The following is an 18,335-nucleotide window of genomic DNA, read 5'->3' on the forward strand; positions in this document are numbered from 1 at the left end:
ATTTTTACTGAACATTTTCTGTTTCTGGGAAAAAACTTGTGGGATCATTGTTTAGTCATACATATTTATACCCTTGCAGAGGGTATTATAATTTTGGTCAAAAGTGTGCAACGCAGTGAAGGAGACATCTCCGACCCTATAAAGTATATATATTCCTGATCATGATCACCTCCTGAGTTGATATGAGCATGTCCGTCTGTCCGTCTGTCTGTCTGTCTGTCTGTCTGTCTGTCTGTCGGTTTCTACGCAAACTAGTCTCTCAGTTTTGGAGCTATCGAGTTGAAACTTTGCACCCATACTTTTTTTCCTTGCAGGTAGTATATAAGTCGGAACGGCCGGGATCGGGCGACTATATCCTATAGCTGCCATATAACTGATTGATCGGAAATGCCATAACTTTGGTGTTTTTTAGTTAGCGGGTTGGGACTTCACACATGTTATGTTTGACCAAAATATCTTATGTACAAAATTTCATAAGGATCGGCCGACTATATCCTATAGCTGTCATAGAACGATCGGAATTGGCATAACTTTGGTGTTTTTTAAGTTAGAAAGATGGGACTTGGTACAGATTACTTTTTGGGCAAAATAATTCTATATGCTAAATTTCATAAGGATCGGCCGACTATATACGATCCGCTATATATCTAATAATATAAGATGCGTGGCGCCACCTAGCGGACTGCGACTGAACTGCAAGGGTATATCAACTTCGGCTCCGCCCGAAGTTAGCTTTCCTTTCTTGTTTTTAATGACAATGTTAAAAGCGAGATTTAAAATTTAGATTATAGATTTAGATTATTATAAAGATTTAAAACTTTATATTGATATTTATATTGCATTCAGATGATTTTGCATGATACGATAAATTCTAGAGTGACAATAGGCGGAGCGAAACCTTGGCCCTTCGCAGTCAAATGGCCGAAAAATGAGTCGGCTTGCGACCAATATAAGCGATAATGTAGATATGATAAATATAAAATTATAAATTTTTAATTTTTTTTTATTTAAAAAAATTGCTCAATGGTTTCCAATAATTAAAATATTGAGACCAAAAATCATTTTTTAATTTCTTGTACGAGCTGTTTTAATTTTTGCAGCTTTATTGGCCTCTTGGAGGGATAGCCCAAGATGAGCTGACCCATCAACATAAATCAATCTACGCTACTAACCTACTACAGAAATGATCAAATAAATAGGTATACTTCCTTATTGAGACTTTCAAATAAAAAAAGGCCATTTCAATTATTGCAGTGGACGACAGTTCACGAGTTGATAAATTGCATGCCTTAATATGCTCGAAGAATGAAAAATTTTCTGTGTGCCTCCGAATATCTGAATAAATTATACACCAATCGAAAGGTATTGTTGTAATTAGATAGTTTTTATACAAAAAACATCCCAAAAGTACTTTGGTTGGGAGAAATTATAGCAAACGTAAAAAATTTTCAATGCACTTAAATGGAACTAATTCATTAATCACCTGACATTATTTATATTGCACTCTTGTATATGCATCAATTGTTACGTCAACAATCCAATCCGATATTTCATTCAGAAGTTTTAAATGGCAAATAAACGAAAGTGTTCCAAACCTTTTGGCTTGACGAAAGGACGCCGGCAGCAATGATATGTGACAAAGAACATTTCTTTTAGAGAACATAAAAAATAACCTAAAATGTTTAACTAATTTCAATGCCAAGATATTATGCGTGTTCTAGATGAGTAGACGCTTTATATGAGCGTACACGCAACATGACGTCACGACATTCTTTATTGCCTAAAAAATATGAAAAAGTGCAAATAAGTTTTTCAAGACTAACTGAAAGCCTATATACGTATCGCAAAAACGGCGGAATGGGTTAAGGAAAAATCTCAACCTCCTTCGTATCGGCCAAATAGCCTCCTTTTGAGCTTATCAAAGCAAAGATATAGTCTTATACGTGGAGTTACCGATTTGGTTCAGCTAGCTGTGAAGCTTTCTGTTTAGTATATAGGATATGTTGGCATTTAGTGCCAAGACCTACTACCCAATCAAGATGCATCAGCAGGTCACGATATACAAGCATCAGACCTACTAGCCTATTAATAATGTAACTCTAAGCATAAGCCAATACCCAACCTACTAACTCGGCACTAGTCGATGGCTCCGGAAGCAGAATCAGCGTGATCAGCGGGAAGAATGACCGACTGACCGAGGCAAGCCGAAACCAGCCAGCGAAGCCGAAATGCGTGTGGAAAGCAGTACGTGAACAAACAACCCCTGAGTCAGCAGGCTCAAAGGTGGGTGACCCTGGCATTAACCTTAGTTTTAGCACGTCCAGAACTTTGACCTTTCTTAGATTTAATGATGTATAATTCTTATATCTTATATCTAAAGATAGTTGCGAAATCAGAGTGAATCGTCTCGTTACTCAGTGTCTGAACCACGGCACTTAAAATCAACCTACTTCGAGTGATCCTGTGTAAAACGGTTCGCAAGTAGGACTCTCTGAAAGCTATCTACTTCGCGTGGCTCCAGTGTAAACGGACCAGCAGTAGAACTTTCATCATCGAATCTACTTCGAGTGGCTCCTGTGCAAACGGACCACAAGTAGACCCCGCAACATAGCCATCCAAAGGCTAATAAGAAACTTCACTAAGGACTCCGCAGAGCGTAAACTCAAGGGAGGATACTTCGAGGAGAAACTCAGACAGCTCACTCACTCATGGACCCAGTTTAAAAAAAATGATGCCAAGCTCCTGAGAATGAGTATTTCACAAATGCCAAGGCGCTAGAAGAGCTTGTGAAAAAATATGAAGCAATATTATCGGATGGAATCCCATCAGTGTCAGGCCCGTCACAAAGGCCCCGGAAAACAGGCGAAAATCTGGAGCCAAAGGCACAATCATCACGAGGAAACGAAGGTGAAGACCTTCGATTAACATCATTAAAACGAAGACATGAAGGACGATTAGACGATATGGAAGACTTTCTGTGCAACCGCACCGAAGGACGGGAAGTGTCCACACACGTCAGACAACACATGAAGGAGCTATGGAAGGAAATCGTCACGGGATACCATGATCTCATCGACCTGGAACCAGCCATAAAAAATGATGGACACACCGATGACAGATTTCAGGTTGTACGAGCAGAATACTTTTCGTTTTTGAACGAAGAATCGCAATCAACTTCAGCATCAACACAAAAACTCGCGATTGCACCTCCGTTTGTAATACCACCAGTAGAAATTCCAAAGTTTGACGGAGACTACCGGCATTGGCTACGATTCTACGAAATTTTTACGGAATGCATCCACGATCAAGACTACAGTGATGCAGTAAAATTCCGTCATTTGGAGAATCATGTAACAGATGAAGCACAAAACCTAATCGCAACGTCGATTGGCGGACAGACCAGTTACAGGATGCATGGCAACGACTAAAGAATCGATACCACAATGAACGGCTGTTGATTAAATCCGCGACTCAAAAGCTATTCGGACACCCCAGAACAAATGGATCAGCGGACCAGCTGCGCAGCTTACATGATACCGTGCTCCGAACGGTCGCCACTCTCGACGCACTCAAAGTGTCAACAGACAACTGGGACCCAATCTTGATACACATCATTGAGGAAAGATTGGATCCACACACGCTGTCAGCTCTAGAACTAGCCGTCACCGATCCAACCAATCGACAATCTCTGAAGCAGATGTTAGAAAACCTTGAGCGTCAGGCAACCAGTCAAGTAACAATGCAGAAAAATACGTCGGCGGCTCCACTTCGATCCAGTTCATCACGATGGGTGTGTTCAGCCACAGCCCTGCTTACAGATAAGCCCACCGTTCTTTTACCAACCGCCCAAGTGGCAATACATGGCCCAGCCGGAACCCATCAGCAATGCCGCACACTCCTAGATTCTGGATCACAGATTAACATAATCACCAGAAGGATGGCTGACACACTTGGACTACAATTGGAGCCATCAACCCTGAACATCGCTGCACTGGGAGGAACAACAACAAGATTAGGAAAAAATGCTGTGGTGACCCTATCATCATTAACCACTGACTTCCAAGATCAAATCAACGTCGTTGTACTACCGGAAATAATGCCCAATCAACCATCCCACCCTATTCAAGCGCCAAGAAATATCTCACCTCAGTTGCGCTTAGCCGATCCTGAATTTACGCAGCCCCAGAATATTGATCTGTTGTTGGGCGCCGAAATCATCTCCCAGCTTATGAGGCCACAACAGACATATTTGGGAGAAGGACATCCACTACTAAAAAATACCGCGCTTGGATGGATTGTGATGGGGTAAGTGCGACCGGAATCAGCTCCTAATATCACGGCAGAACAAGTCGTCGGTAATACGACGGCTTGGACACCGGAAGCTAACGAGCCACGACAAAGTTTGATTGCATGCATCGGCAAGGAGCAAATAGTAAAATCCGGAAGAGTACATAGTTCCCCACTCATTGCGGACCAACAAGAAGCTAACGAGCCACGACAAGATCAACAAGGAGAGCCGCAGACGGACCCCAATCCACAAGCCCAAGGTTGTCAACTCACAACTGAAGAGCACAGAGGGGAAGGGCCAGTAACCAAGGAAATTCAAGGAGTAGAAGTCACCTCCTATCTGGCATGGGTAACATGCATCTCCGAAAGGGAGCAAGAAGCAAGGTCAAGTGAGGACCAAGGTCCTGTATGCGCACTGACCAACCAGAAAAAAGGTGTAGTACTTCATGGGATGCCCAAGGAGAATGGTTACGAGGGCGCGCAACAAGGCGAAGGAGACAACAGGTCGGATAGAATTATCGTTGGTAGAGATCTCACCCACATGATTCAAAATTTTTTTTTGTATTAACATTAGAAATTTAGTAATTAGTTTTAAGATCCACAATATTTTCTAGCGCAAGGGTACACATCGGTTCACTAAGACGGTCCAACAACAACGCACAGCCTGAACTGAACCACGGTACTTAAAATCAACCTACTTCGAGTGATCCTGTGTAAAACGGTTCACAAGTAGGACTCTCTGAAAACTATCTACTTCGCGTGGCTCCAGTGTAAACGGACCAGCAGTAGAACTTTCATCATCGAATCTACTTCGAGTGGCTCCTGTGTAAACGGACCACAAGTAGAATCCGCGGCATACCAGTCTACTTCAAGTGTTGCTCCCGTGAAACGGACCACAAGTAGACCCCGCATTACCTAACCACTTCGAGTGTTGCTACCGTGAAACGGACCACGAGAAGATCCCGCGGCATACCAGTCTATTTCGAGTGTTGCTCCCTGTGAAACGGACCACCAGTAGACCCCGCGTTACCTAACCTACTTCGAGTGTTGCTCCCGTGAAACGGACCGCCAGTAGGACCGGCCGAAAAGGAATCAGCCGAACCACCATACCACCGGTACTTGAGGAAAACCACCCCAGGACTTCAAGCACATCAACTCCAGCCTGATCACAGCAAGCAGAATCCAGGTAAATTTAGTCAAGACTATTTACGGTCTTTGACTACGACTCCGGGTCCTACCGTTACTCCCGTGAGTTCAAGTTTGACGTAGTTGCCGCATAACGCTCTACGGACGAACAGGATACCTATAGTACAAATCGAATAAACCTGTTATCCATTTATTTTATTTATTTAAGAATAAGTTGGGTCAGGCAGCACATACTGAATATAATAACTACTCTTATCTTAATTTATTCTTATCGCTATTGTTGGTCGCAAGCCGACTCTTCTCGGTCGCTCGGCCATTTCCGCTTTATCTTGACCATTAAGTTAGCGAGCTTTCGCTCAGCTTTATTCTAAGGCGCACTCTCACCTCTCATCTTATTGAATCAGTCGCGATCAAACACTCCCCGAGTTAAGACGTGCCTAAAAGTTAAGCGGAAGCTAAAGCTATTATTATTCGATTTACAACAAAAAACTAAACAAAACAGTGGTTGCTGATAAGCAGTAAAAAATCGTTGTTGTTAACATGAACAACGACGAAGACGACACATCGGCTTGGAGCTGGCAGACAGTAAGACCGAAGCCGAAGGCAATCACGAGGCAAAACCAAGTGTCTCCGATCCTACTAAAGAAAAAAATTTCCCTGGCCCATGCACCCAGCGCGAACTCCAACCAATACGCCTTCCTAGGCAAAAACACGCCAAATAATGGAATTGAAGACGAAAGCGAAGCACTGGACTTGATAACTGAAGACACCTTAGATGAATCTGCCAAGCCGCCACCTATATTCTTATCTGAAGTCAGTAATATAAAAGGAATGCTAGCTTATCTCGAGACAAAAATTAAAAAAGAGCTTTTCTTTTATAATGTTCAACGCGATGGTCAAGTAAGAATAATGGTTAAGTCTATTGAAGAATACAGGAAACTTGTTAAAACTCTTTCTGGAAATTTTGTCAAATTTCACACATATCAGCTCAAACATGAGAGGGCATTTAGAGTAGTTATTAAGAATTTGCACTTCTTAACGGATATCGACTTAATCAAACAAGATGTGGAGTCCAAAGGCCACACCGTTAGAAACATTAGTAACATTAAAAGTCGTGTAACCAAAGACCCATTGAACTTGTTCTTCTTAGAAATTGAGCCCAACAATAAGAACTTAGATATATACAAAATTAAACACATTGGTAACGCAGTTGTTACCCCCCCCCCCCCCCATAAAACCAAAGAAATAGTACAGTGCTATCATTGCCAGGAATTTGGACACACAAAGTCATACTGTTCCAAAACTCACAGGTGTGTAAAATGCTCTCTTAGTCATCCCAGTAACATTTGTCCAAAAAACAAAGAACAACCACCAAAACGTGCCAACTGCAGTGAAGATCATGCTGCTAGCTACAAAAGGTGTAAAGTTTATCAGAAACTTATATCAAAAAAAATAGTAAGCGGACGCAACCACCTAAAAAACACCAAAGATGACAATAAAGGAAATGACTATACTACAACTCAATCATTTGCTCCGTCTAATAATTCGACTCAACAACCCAAGGATTACACAGGCCAACAGCAAAAAATCTCCACGCATAATTTCACCTGCTCCATAACCTTTAAGCTCCCCTGAACCAAAGTCCAGAACAAACATAGGTTCTATCACCCACCGTTTCCGCGGTACACCTAAGAGAAAAAATTGATCAAATTTTACCATATACTGAATTCGCCGTGTAATGGCGATGACCATCATTGTTTCTAGTACATATCATTTTTGAAATGTAAGTGTACCAACTAAAATTAAAAATGGTATCTAGCAGTTACCATATCTTTGAAATACTCATCCAAAGTTGAAATCTCAGATTTTCTACATTAATTTTTGGTCTTCTATGATTTTTCCCCAAACATTTTTCTATGGAAGATTTTTATTTTCTTATTGAAATCAGTAGATCATACCATGTTTTAATTTTGGATTTAAGGAAAAACTCGAAATAATTTTATTGAATTTAATATAGGTGGCTAAACAATATTTTCTTCAATTAAATTGGAGTTTTTAATCTCATACTTTTAAAAAGTCATGGCTATCTACAACTTCTGTAATGTTTACATAAAGGTAAAATTATGCGTGGAGGACAAAAAAAGTTGGAAATTGTCGGCCTGTGTTACCAATCATACGCTCAAGCTGCTGCAGGAAAAAGTATCACAAACACGTCCCTAGAAAGAATAGAACAGCTTCTGGAAAAACAATTTGAACTTACGAATAATTTACTTAATATGATAATGTTACTTGTAAACAAGCTACGCAAATAAACCTAAACTTAGGAATATGGAATGCCAATGGGCTTTCCAACCATGTAAATGAAATATCCTTATTTTTAAAAACAAACGAAATTGACGTCATGCTTATCTCAGAAACTCACTTCACTAGCAAATCTTATTTTAGAATTATTGAATACGATACAGTACGAGCTGATCATCCGTCAGATAGAGCTCATGGGGGTGCTGCAATTATTGTCAAGCGGGGCCTTAAGCTTCAAATCATGGACAGTACTAGGGAAAACGCTATGCAGGCTGCCACAATTAAGATAAAATGTATGCACGCGGATGTATCAATAACAGCGATTTACCTCCCTGCCAGATTCACAATAAAAGAGCTTGATTTTCAAAACTTTTTCCAAGGACTGGGCACAAAGTTTATTGTAGGAGGCGACTTCAATGCCAAACATCCATGGTGGGGTTCCAGACTGACTAACCCGAAGGGATCGGAGCCTACATACTGGCCATCTGATAGTCGGAAAATCCCAGACTTGATTGATTTCGTAGTATTCTCTGGAATTCCACAATCACATATGCGAGTAATGGAAAGCTTTGACCTTGACTCAGATCATTCTCCAATAATAGCTACTTACAGCACAATAGCATATGTTGGAAAAGCCCTACACAGTCATCTCAGCTTCTACAGACATTAACGCATTCAAGATATTCGTTATTTCGTTAAAAACAGGAGAGGAGATAGACTATGCTGTGGAGCTTTTTACAAACACAATTCATAAAGCGAGCTATACAAACACGGATCATGCTCTTAATCATCAACAATCAAACCAATTGTACCTGTCTATCGAGATTCGACAGAAAGTAGAAAATAAAAGAAAACTGCGTAAACGGTGGCAAGAAACTTACTACCCTCTTGACAAAAGACTATACAACAAGGCTGCATCTGAGCTTAGTCAACTTCTGTCGAACTTACGCAATGAATCTCTAGCTGCGTATCTGAGAAATTTAGATCCTAATTCCTGCAACAACGAACACAACCTATGGAGGGCGACTAAATACCTAAAGAGGCCAGCTAAAAGAAACACGAATATTCGTAATAGCAATGGAAACAAGCGGAAGCATTTGCACAACATCTGCAATCTGTCTTCCAGCCTAACGATATTAATAATTCTATTACAGAGACCGAAGTGGAAAAATTTCTTGAGTCACCCTGCCAAATGAGCTTACCTATAAAAAGCGTCAAATATGAAGAAGTTGTAACAGAAATCAAAGAATTGAACAATAAACAAGAAAGGAAAGCTAACTTCGGGTGGAGCCGAAGTTGATATACCCTTGCAGTTCAGTCGCAGTCCGCTAGGTGGCGCCACCCATCTTATTTTATTATATATTTAGCGGATCGTTTATAGGCGGCCGATCCTTATGAAAATTGGCGGATCAGATTGTTTTCCCCAAAATAGAATCTGTACCAAATCCCATTTTTCTAACTTAAAAAACACCAAAGTTATGCCAATTCCGATCGTTCTATGACAGCTATAGGATATAGTCGACCAATCCCGGCCGTTCCGACTTATATACTGCCTGCAAAGGAAAGAAGGATGTGTGCAAAGCTTCAACTCGATAGCTTTAAAACTGAGAGACTAGTTTGCGTAGAAACCGACAGACAGACAGACGGACAGACGGACATGCTCATATCAACTCAGGAGGTGATCCTGATCAAGAATATATATACTTTATAGGGTCGGAGATGTCTCCTTCACTGCGTTGCACACTTTTGACCAAAATTATAATACCCTCTGCAAGGGTATAAATATATCGACAGACTCCATAATCATGAAAATAATTTAGCCTTAAGTCTAGTAGATAACAGTTTATCATTAAGACGACTAAAAAGATACCACATACTAGATCTCCCAGATAGATAAATTCAATTAACAGAAACGATGTTGTATATAATAGGGTTCACTGGAAAACTGCTATTCCTGTTATTTAATATTAATTATAAAACAGATTGTGTTTATAAAAACAGATTGTAAATAAATGAAGAGTTAACAAAAAAAAAAAAATCTTATTGAATAAGCATCATAAAATTGAAAAATAGACAATATTAAACCGTTTTCAATTAAAAAACTTGTGTGTTATTATTTGGAACGTCATTGAAAAATCTCAATGACCAAACATAAGTTGTTTTGTAAAAAAGTGTATAGCCGAGTGCACTAAGTGAGAGGACTCCAAACATATTTCAACCGCAATATCCCAAATATGCATATAACATATGTACACTTTAAACCATGATACTCCGACCTTCCAAAAAAAAAAGAGTTTTAGTACCCTTTATCTGCCATATACATAACTAATTGATCGGAACAGGTTCAGGGGAAAATTAAAAATAATTTAAATTTAACTAATTTAATAATATTTTACATTTTCTTATAACATAATTTGAATTATTTCAATTTAAAGTCTCAAAAGCTAGTTCTCAAGTTCAAAGTCTTTCAATTCAAAGTTATTATCTCAAAAGCTATTATAGCGAATTTCTTATCAGATTATCAGTTTCTTTTTTTGTTGCGTGCTACATTTAGACAAACCAAACGTTTTTGTTTAGCTTGAAAACTATATTATAATTTAAAATAACTATACAGGGTGGGCCACTTTTTGAACTAATAAATATTTCGAGAACGTCACCACATATATATGTCAGTCGCATATTGATAGTTGTTCAGTATATCAACTCCGGTTCAAGAAATGGAACGCTTCTCGAACGAACAACGCTGGGAAATGGAAAAATTTTACTTCCAAAGACGCTGGTGATGGATTTGGACGAAAAATCACTTTTCGGACGAGGCGCATTTCCATCTTGGCGGCTATGTTAATAAGCAAAACTGCCGTATCTGGGGAACGAAAAACACTCATGTGGAGAAACCAAAGCATCCCGAACGAGCGACTGTTTGGTGCGGATTATGGGCTGGTGGTATCCATGGGCCGTTTTTCTTCAAAGACAGTGCGGGAAGAGCCGCTACGTTCAATGGCGAGCGCTACCGAGCCATGATAACCGATTTTTTGTGGCCTATTATCGACCAAATGGACGTGGAAGACATTTGGTTTCAACAGGATGGCGCACCGTGCCACACAAGCAATGCCACAATCGATCATCTGCGCAAGAAGTTCGGCGAACGCGTTATTAGCGGGCGAGCCGAGGTCGCTTGGCCACCTCGTACCTGCGATTTGACGCCATTGGACTATTATCTCTGGAGTGCCGTTAAGGAAAAGTGTTATGCCAAGAATCCACAAACAATTGAGGACCTGAAAGCCGAAATCGGCGAAGTTATTGGCCAGATACAGCCCCACACGCTCGAGAATGTCGTCAAGAATTGGTCTGATCGCATCGGCTACTGCCACGCCAGCCATATGAATGATGTTGTGTTACATCATTAAACCGGAATAATTAAGCTTTACAATAAAAAAATCAGAATTGAAAAATATTGACGCGTATTCATTTTTCAAAAGGTGATTTTTAATTGGCTATATATAATTTACAATATCCAATTCACTTTTAATTATTTAAAGTGATGGAATATGATGGAAGAAAGTGTCCCGTGAGCCAGTGATTAAAATTAAATTTAAAAAAAATTTTTCACAGAAACAAAAAAGATTTAGGATCAATTAACAAATAACATTTTGAATATGATTGCACTCAAATTTATCATCAGGTTTCGTTGATATCATCCTTTAAAATGGTTTTTGAAAGAGGAACTAGTTTTGTTTGAATATTTAAAAAATAAAAAATGCTCCTAAATTTATATTTGCACCTGTACTTCCAATAGTGCTTGTTAAGAGCTTAAGACTCACTTTTGTAAAAATAAAAAACAGTCTAAGCAGATGTATTTTTTCAGTTCAAATGCGTACGTATGTCGCGATCGACATTAGAGACTTACCCAAATAATGATCTAGATCACGGGTTCTTTTCCAGCGATACACGTTTAAGAGCAGAAGTCATATCGCTATCATTTTTTTTAAATTTCAAATGATTTACCTATATAACCATTAATTATTTGTGTTCTTAAATTTATGTTTAACTGCATATCCAAGTTTTATACCCATTAAATAAATTTAACCTAGTCCAAAATAAGTAAATAACGAAAAAGGGGTCCAAAATCATGGGTTAGTGTGGTATAAGCTCTTAGAAGAGAATTTTTAGACGCTCAATGTTTAATTTTATATATGGACCATAGTTATAAGAAATTATATTTTTATAGCCAAAAAAACACTCATTTAAAAACTAGGTGGATTTTTTAAGTCATATTTTGTAAGTTCACAGTTTCAAAAATGTTTGTGGAAAAATCATAGAAGCGCAAGAATAAATCTAGAAAATGGGAGATATCAACTTGGATGAGTATTCTAAAGATATAGTAACTACTAGATGCCATTTTTAAATTTGAGTTGGTACACATATGTTTCCAAAAAGCTATTTACTAAAAACAATGATGGTCAACGTAAATACACGACCTACATAATTCAAATTTGATGAATTTGATCAAAACACCAAAGTTATAGCATTTCCAATCACCGTGGGTGGTAGAACTTATGTTTGTCTTGGACTTTGATTCAGGGGCGCCTAAAGTTTATAGAGCAGGTGAAATTATGTATGTAAGACCCACTTCTCATGGAACTTACAGTTGCGAAAAATATAATAACATAATATATAATACATCACATTTCGATTATTATTAAAATAAAATGTTATTGGTGTTGCTATTTTATTCAAGCAAAATTTTTGTATATAGTATAACATTCTTACTAACAAAAATAGAGAATAGTTAAAAAAGACCGAAAAAGTAACGACAACAAAGAGCACAACTTTCGATATCTTAAGAATGCACGCAAAAATGGTCACTATTTTCCGACTTAAAGCACGTGTTTTACAAATTTAATTATTTCAACAAAAACAAGAAAGGGAAGCTAACTTCGGGCGGAGCTACATTTTGTTAAATAACTTAAGAAAATTTAGTTTTTTTTTCATTTGTATTTTCTTTAGGGTCTTCAATTTTGAAAAACGTATAAAACGTTTTCATAAAGCTAAAAATATGATTATGGCGATTACTGAAAAATTTTATCTGGTGGTGGTGCTATTTTTTTTCGCAGCTTTGTCTGGAACTTTCTAAATAAAAAAATTTACTGCGAACACAAACTTACTCTTCTCATAATTATAGTACCATTTCCGTTTTACATCAACCAAAACTCCTCAGCGTGCTGCTTCTGCCAAAAGTGAGTTACTCCCGAAAAACGACCAGTAGCTGATTCAGACCAGCGAGGGGATCCCAACCCAAGACAGCCAACAGCCAACGAGACCAACTTACGCGCCTTTAGAGCCCGAACAACGCCCATTAACGAACAGGTGAAGCCGTTTCGAAATCTGTATGTACCTGTATACAACCGATGTTTTTTCTAGACTTTTCTTTGGGTGAGACCTGCCCGACTGTGTTTTTATTTTTTTATTAGCACTGATTATTTAGTCTCAATGTAACTTACCTGACTTATTAAAGTTGGTGATCCATTTAATGCCGATACCAAAGGATCCATTAACATTGGTAAATAAGGCAGTAATGATGATAAACGAACTGGAACAGTTAAGCAAAGTTCCACAAAAAGATCGCGCATATGTTGTTTATGAAATCCACTTTGAAGGCGATTTAGTCCTTCCAAAAGATTTGGTAAAAGTGGTAGAAATTCTTGATAAAGTAGGTCATGGCTACCACCACCAATTGACCTAAACAATGCCCTTAAAAGTAAAAAGTAGTTGTAAGGCTCATCGGATATTAAAGCCAACTCCATTGAACGGGTAACTATTTTGTGAAGATGTGGTCGTAACATTTGTTCATTTTCAACCGGAAAAAGGCTCACACTTCCAAAAACCAATTTAAATAATCGAAGATATAAATTGGAGCGATCCAGATTAGATCCCATGTCTTCCATTTTATCCAGTAAATATTCAACCAAAACGGTGGCAAATAGTGGTGACGTTGTTGGGTTAGCCAAAAAAGAATTGGCTATCACTTGCAATGACTGATTTTTATAGATCCTTTCGACTAAAAAGTTGATTGTTGTCGAAAATATCTCTTGAAAGTTTTGGGAATGCATCATTAAAAACTGTGTAAAATATGAGGAAAAAAGAAAAATAAAAAGTTTTTTATTATTGAATAAAAAAATGCAGTTCTATAAATTGTGCTTAATGAGAAGGGTTTAGGAGGTTACATTCGCTTTGGAATAATGGAAATTGTCATTTTTTAAATAATACAACTAAAGAACTTCGGGCGGAACCGAAGTTGATAAACGCTTGCAGGTTAAATTCGTATTATATTATATTAAAAATTGTAGTTTATATTATAATATCAGATACAGCTATGAAAGTAAGAAAGAGGAGAGCGGCGTTTATTCTTATGAGGGCGGACCCGTCTGCGGAATCCAACCCGGACCAGGCCCCTTAATTATCAAATGGGCAAGAGAGATCTTGCCCGATTTTTAGCCGGCAAGGGCGGGTCCCAAAATGCTGGATCCCAAAAAGCCGACAGGAGCCAAGGAAATCGTACAAAGTGCGACAAGGCAGAGGTCGACTGAAGGTGGAGCGCCCCTAGCGAAGAAAAAGAAGGTGCTGACACAACCGGCTAATAGATACTTCGCCAAAGCTACTTAATGGCTCCAAGTATGGCCTGATCTCCAGGGAGCTTTGGCGGAGGGTGGTGAACGAGCTGCATGGGTGCTTCATGGAGTAAATGCTCAAGACCTCCACCCGATAGCGAAAACGCTACGGTGGTATCAAGGTAGCATTAAGCTGATAGAGTGCTAAGATGCCAGTAAGCCTCTACAAACGATTTCATCGCTGGGACAGGCAGTAGACTGGGACAAGATCCCCATCAAACCGAGGGCCGGAGTATGGCTGACAGCGAAACCGGCGGACCCTACTACAATCCAGGTAATGCTGAGGATGTGCAACCCCCTACTTCCCCCGGCGGACTGGGGGTCGCCAAGAACGAGGAAGCAGTGGGGTTACGGCAACAGGTTTTCCTCACACTCAACAAGAAAACCGCTAGGTTCATTGAAGGTGCCGGCAACCGTATCAAAAACGGTTTCGAGCAGATGGCAGGTCTACAAATCTACATCTATAAGAGGAGGACTCGCTGCTGCACTCCGACACCGAGATGGAAGTTACTGTGTAGAATCTAAAGGATGTCTCTGACACTCTTGCAGATCAATCTCCACCACAGTAAGGAGGCATCCGCTGCCCTCCTGATCCACCTCACTGAAGGTGGAGCTGATGTGGCCCTCATCCAAGAACCCTGGATCCACCGAGCCAGTATTCTTGGATTGGGGGTGTCAGAAATCAGGCTTTGCACAGCCCATGTAACAAATCTCGGAAAAAAGAAAATTATCATCTACCAAATTTCAGCAAAGAAGACCACGTAGCAGCAGCTTTAGAGGTATATGATAAACGCTGCTCAGACAGCTTTTAAAAGACAGCGAAAGGAGAAAGATCGGCCTACTAATAGCATGCGTCGTCAACGCCCTTCTCCTTCAATGGGAAAGCACTGACAAGAACTAGAGGAGTGAGTCAATCTTCGATTTCATCCTAAGCTCTCCTCGTGGGTAACAGAGGCTCAGAGCCCACCTTTATCGTCAAGAACAGAAGAGAAGTCGTGACATAACCCTACTCCTTAGCTGACGCTGTCACCAGCTGGAGGGTCCTCGTAAGCACTTCTTTTTAGACCACCGTTACGTCGAGATAGCGGTTGACTTCGAAAACTTCACTAAGCTAGCAGTCTGCAATACTAGGAAGGCTAGGTAGATCCTTAGGGGAACCACCTTCAGGGATTCTTAAGATTTATGAGGGACTTAACGCCATGGAAGAAACTCTTGGGGCACAAAGTGGCATGTACCATGGCGGACCATAAGGACCATAAGATCGAAAAAGCCACCCTGGTGGACATCGGCGCTAGCCGATACGATGCATGGGATACGAACCGTATCATGGGATGCATGGGAGACATATAAAGCTGAACTCAGGCGGTACACAAGGAACTACGAAAGGAAAAAAAAACTGCCTGGCTAGTTTCTGCACCAATATCCAAGGGACATCAAAGGCCTCTCACCTAACAAAAATCCTCTCAAACACGGCCCTCAACGATGGCTATGTTAAGACTCCGGATGAGCGGTGGACTACGTCAGGAGCCATGAATCCCTTGAGCCTCTTACCAACGCACACTTCCCAGGTTGATCCGTGGACAGGAGATGCGTAGCCAAGGATTCCAGGGCTAGAAGGTATTCTTCTCAGTAATATGAATCTTAAATGGGCGATGAAGAGTTTTAAACGCTTCAAATCTCCGGGCCCGGACGGCATTTTACCGGCTCAGCTATTAATGGCCGGGGCTAACCTAGGGCGATGGATAAAGAAGATCTTCAGCACAGTCTTCACTTCTGGCATTGTACCAAAGACGTGGTTGTGTACAATGGTTGTACAATGGTTGCATAACCAATTAGGAGAGTCCCACTGCATCCCCAAGGACTATAGGCCTATAAGTTTCTCGTCCTTCTTCCTTCATAAGACAATGGAGAGGCTCTTAAGTCTCCCACTCCCCCTTTCCAGAAACCAAAATGATAGCACAGCATGCTTATAGGAAGGACCGATCCACAGAGATAGCCCTACATGAGATTACCACGCCGAAAAAGCCAAAAGCAAATAATTTGCACTAATTGCCTTTTTAGCTATTAAAGATGCCTTTAACAACATCCTGCCATGCTCAATCATCGGCGCACTGACGTTACTTGGAATACCCGATCGATTTGTTCACAAAATATGGCAAATCCTGATCAACAGAAGGGTCGAGGCAAATCATGGAGGGTCTCTATTCGAAGATACATAGGTCAAGAGGGGCACCCCGCTCTCCCCACTATTCTGGAACGTGACGGTTAACAACCTCCCAGTCTGACTTTTCGGTGCTAGCAGCGTTTCGGTGCATTCCGGCAGGCATCTTTCGTACCTTGTTCTCACCCATCCCGAGTTGAGAGAGGAAATTTGTTCTCTCAACATAGATTTTGCTCTCAAAAAACTGGACTTAGAAAATTTTTGTCTCGCTTGGGACTTAGAAAAATTTATGCGTGGGACTTTTAACTTAGTAAAAATTATTTCATGAAAAATTTAACGTATATTATTTAAGTTTACAAATTTATGTTCTATAATAATTTTATTGAAGTAAAATATTTAAACATAGCTCAATATTTAATGAAAAATGTTATTTATAAAGGAAATTTTTTTTTTTTACTTTAACTGATGGCAGCAAAAAAATAATCCCGCGTAATTAGTGTGCGTTTTGTGCAGCGTTTTTAAGCTAAATCAACCCAAATCGAAACGGTCACATTGGGTTGTTCATAGTGCGTCGCATTGGTTTATTATTGTGAAATGGTAAGTTTACTGCTCTGTTCATTCAATTATTCCTATTTTATTATGTTAATAATGATGAATAAACGTTATTTGATTAAACAAATATTTTCAGTTCTGGCTGTACTAGAAATTTGGACGTCTCAATATCTTTATTTGTAAAAATCTTAAATAATTTGTTTTTGTTGTTAATTTATTTTCAGCTTTTTGTTATTTCTTTTTTTATCTTTTCAGTTTTATTTATTAAGGGAGCAGGATGGTTTGAGGCTTCAAAAAAATTTTTTTTCAGAAATTTTTTATATAATAGAACATTATCTTAGGAATATCCTGTGAAAGTTTCATGTCGATCGGACTAAAACTTGCTGAAATACCGATTTTCTAGTTTCTTTCTCTCCATATACTTTCCATTGCTTTTAAAACTTTAGACGCGTTTTTCTCAAAACAACTTTTTCAAGTCGGTGCGTAACGTAACTCAAAAAGTAATGCTCGGATCTTAATAAAATTTTGCACACATCTTTAATATAATAAATATTTGCGGATGAACGAACGCTTTTTAAAAAAAAATTTTTTTTTTACCATTTTTACGGGCAATAATGGGCGGATTTTTATGTAAAAATGGTACCTGCGACTTTACAACCGCGCCAAAAAATTCAAAATCGCATATTTTTCAAAATGGTTTCGTTCATCATCGAAATATAGCCATTAATCGTGTAAAAAAATTGAATTGATATATTTACTCAGACATAAAAAAAAATCGCATCTGCTATTTTTCAGCCTCTGAAACCATCCTGCCCCCTTAAGATTAGTAAATAATAAATAAATATGACAAACAACGCACTTCGAATTTAGTAAAAATAGCAATGGGCCTGGTTGGGAAAAACAAAAAAAGAAACCGAAAGCAAAGCTTTTTGCTTTTTTATTCAACCAGAATTTCCCTGGGTGAGATTTCGCGCCGATCTCCCCTAACCGGTAAGCTTGCGAGTAGGGGAGAACCACCTTCTTTTTCCGATCGCCAAGCATATTGATACTCGCTCCGCTGGGTGAGAAAAGCGGCCACGCCAATGTAAATCGGAATGATGGTTTTCCGCAGATGGGAGTGCGCCGCGCACTTCATTTCCTACCGCGGGATGCGGGTTTGGCGAGCGCCAGGCACGACTGGGCTACTGCTGTCCCTAGAAGGTGGAGCCTGCATAATTTTT

General features: G+C 39.5%; 1 protein-coding gene across 4 annotated transcripts in view; it reads right to left on the reverse strand.

Moving 5' to 3' along the window:
- Positions 1–18,335, reverse strand: part of LOC26514407 (transcription-associated protein 1) — a 185,419-nt gene that overhangs the window by 83,647 nt on the left and 83,437 nt on the right. For all 4 annotated transcript variants that reach the window (XM_044715309.1, XM_032455637.2, XM_032455638.2 and 1 more), the window contains one exon: positions 13,236–13,853. In XM_044715309.1, the coding sequence (XP_044571244.1) occupies positions 13,236–13,853 (618 nt within the window). The remainder of the gene's footprint in view (positions 1–13,235; positions 13,854–18,335) is intronic.

Source organism: Drosophila ananassae, chromosome 3L, assembly GCF_017639315.1.
Source record: "Drosophila ananassae strain 14024-0371.13 chromosome 3L, ASM1763931v2, whole genome shotgun sequence".
NCBI lineage: Eukaryota > Metazoa > Arthropoda > Insecta > Diptera > Drosophilidae > Drosophila > Drosophila ananassae.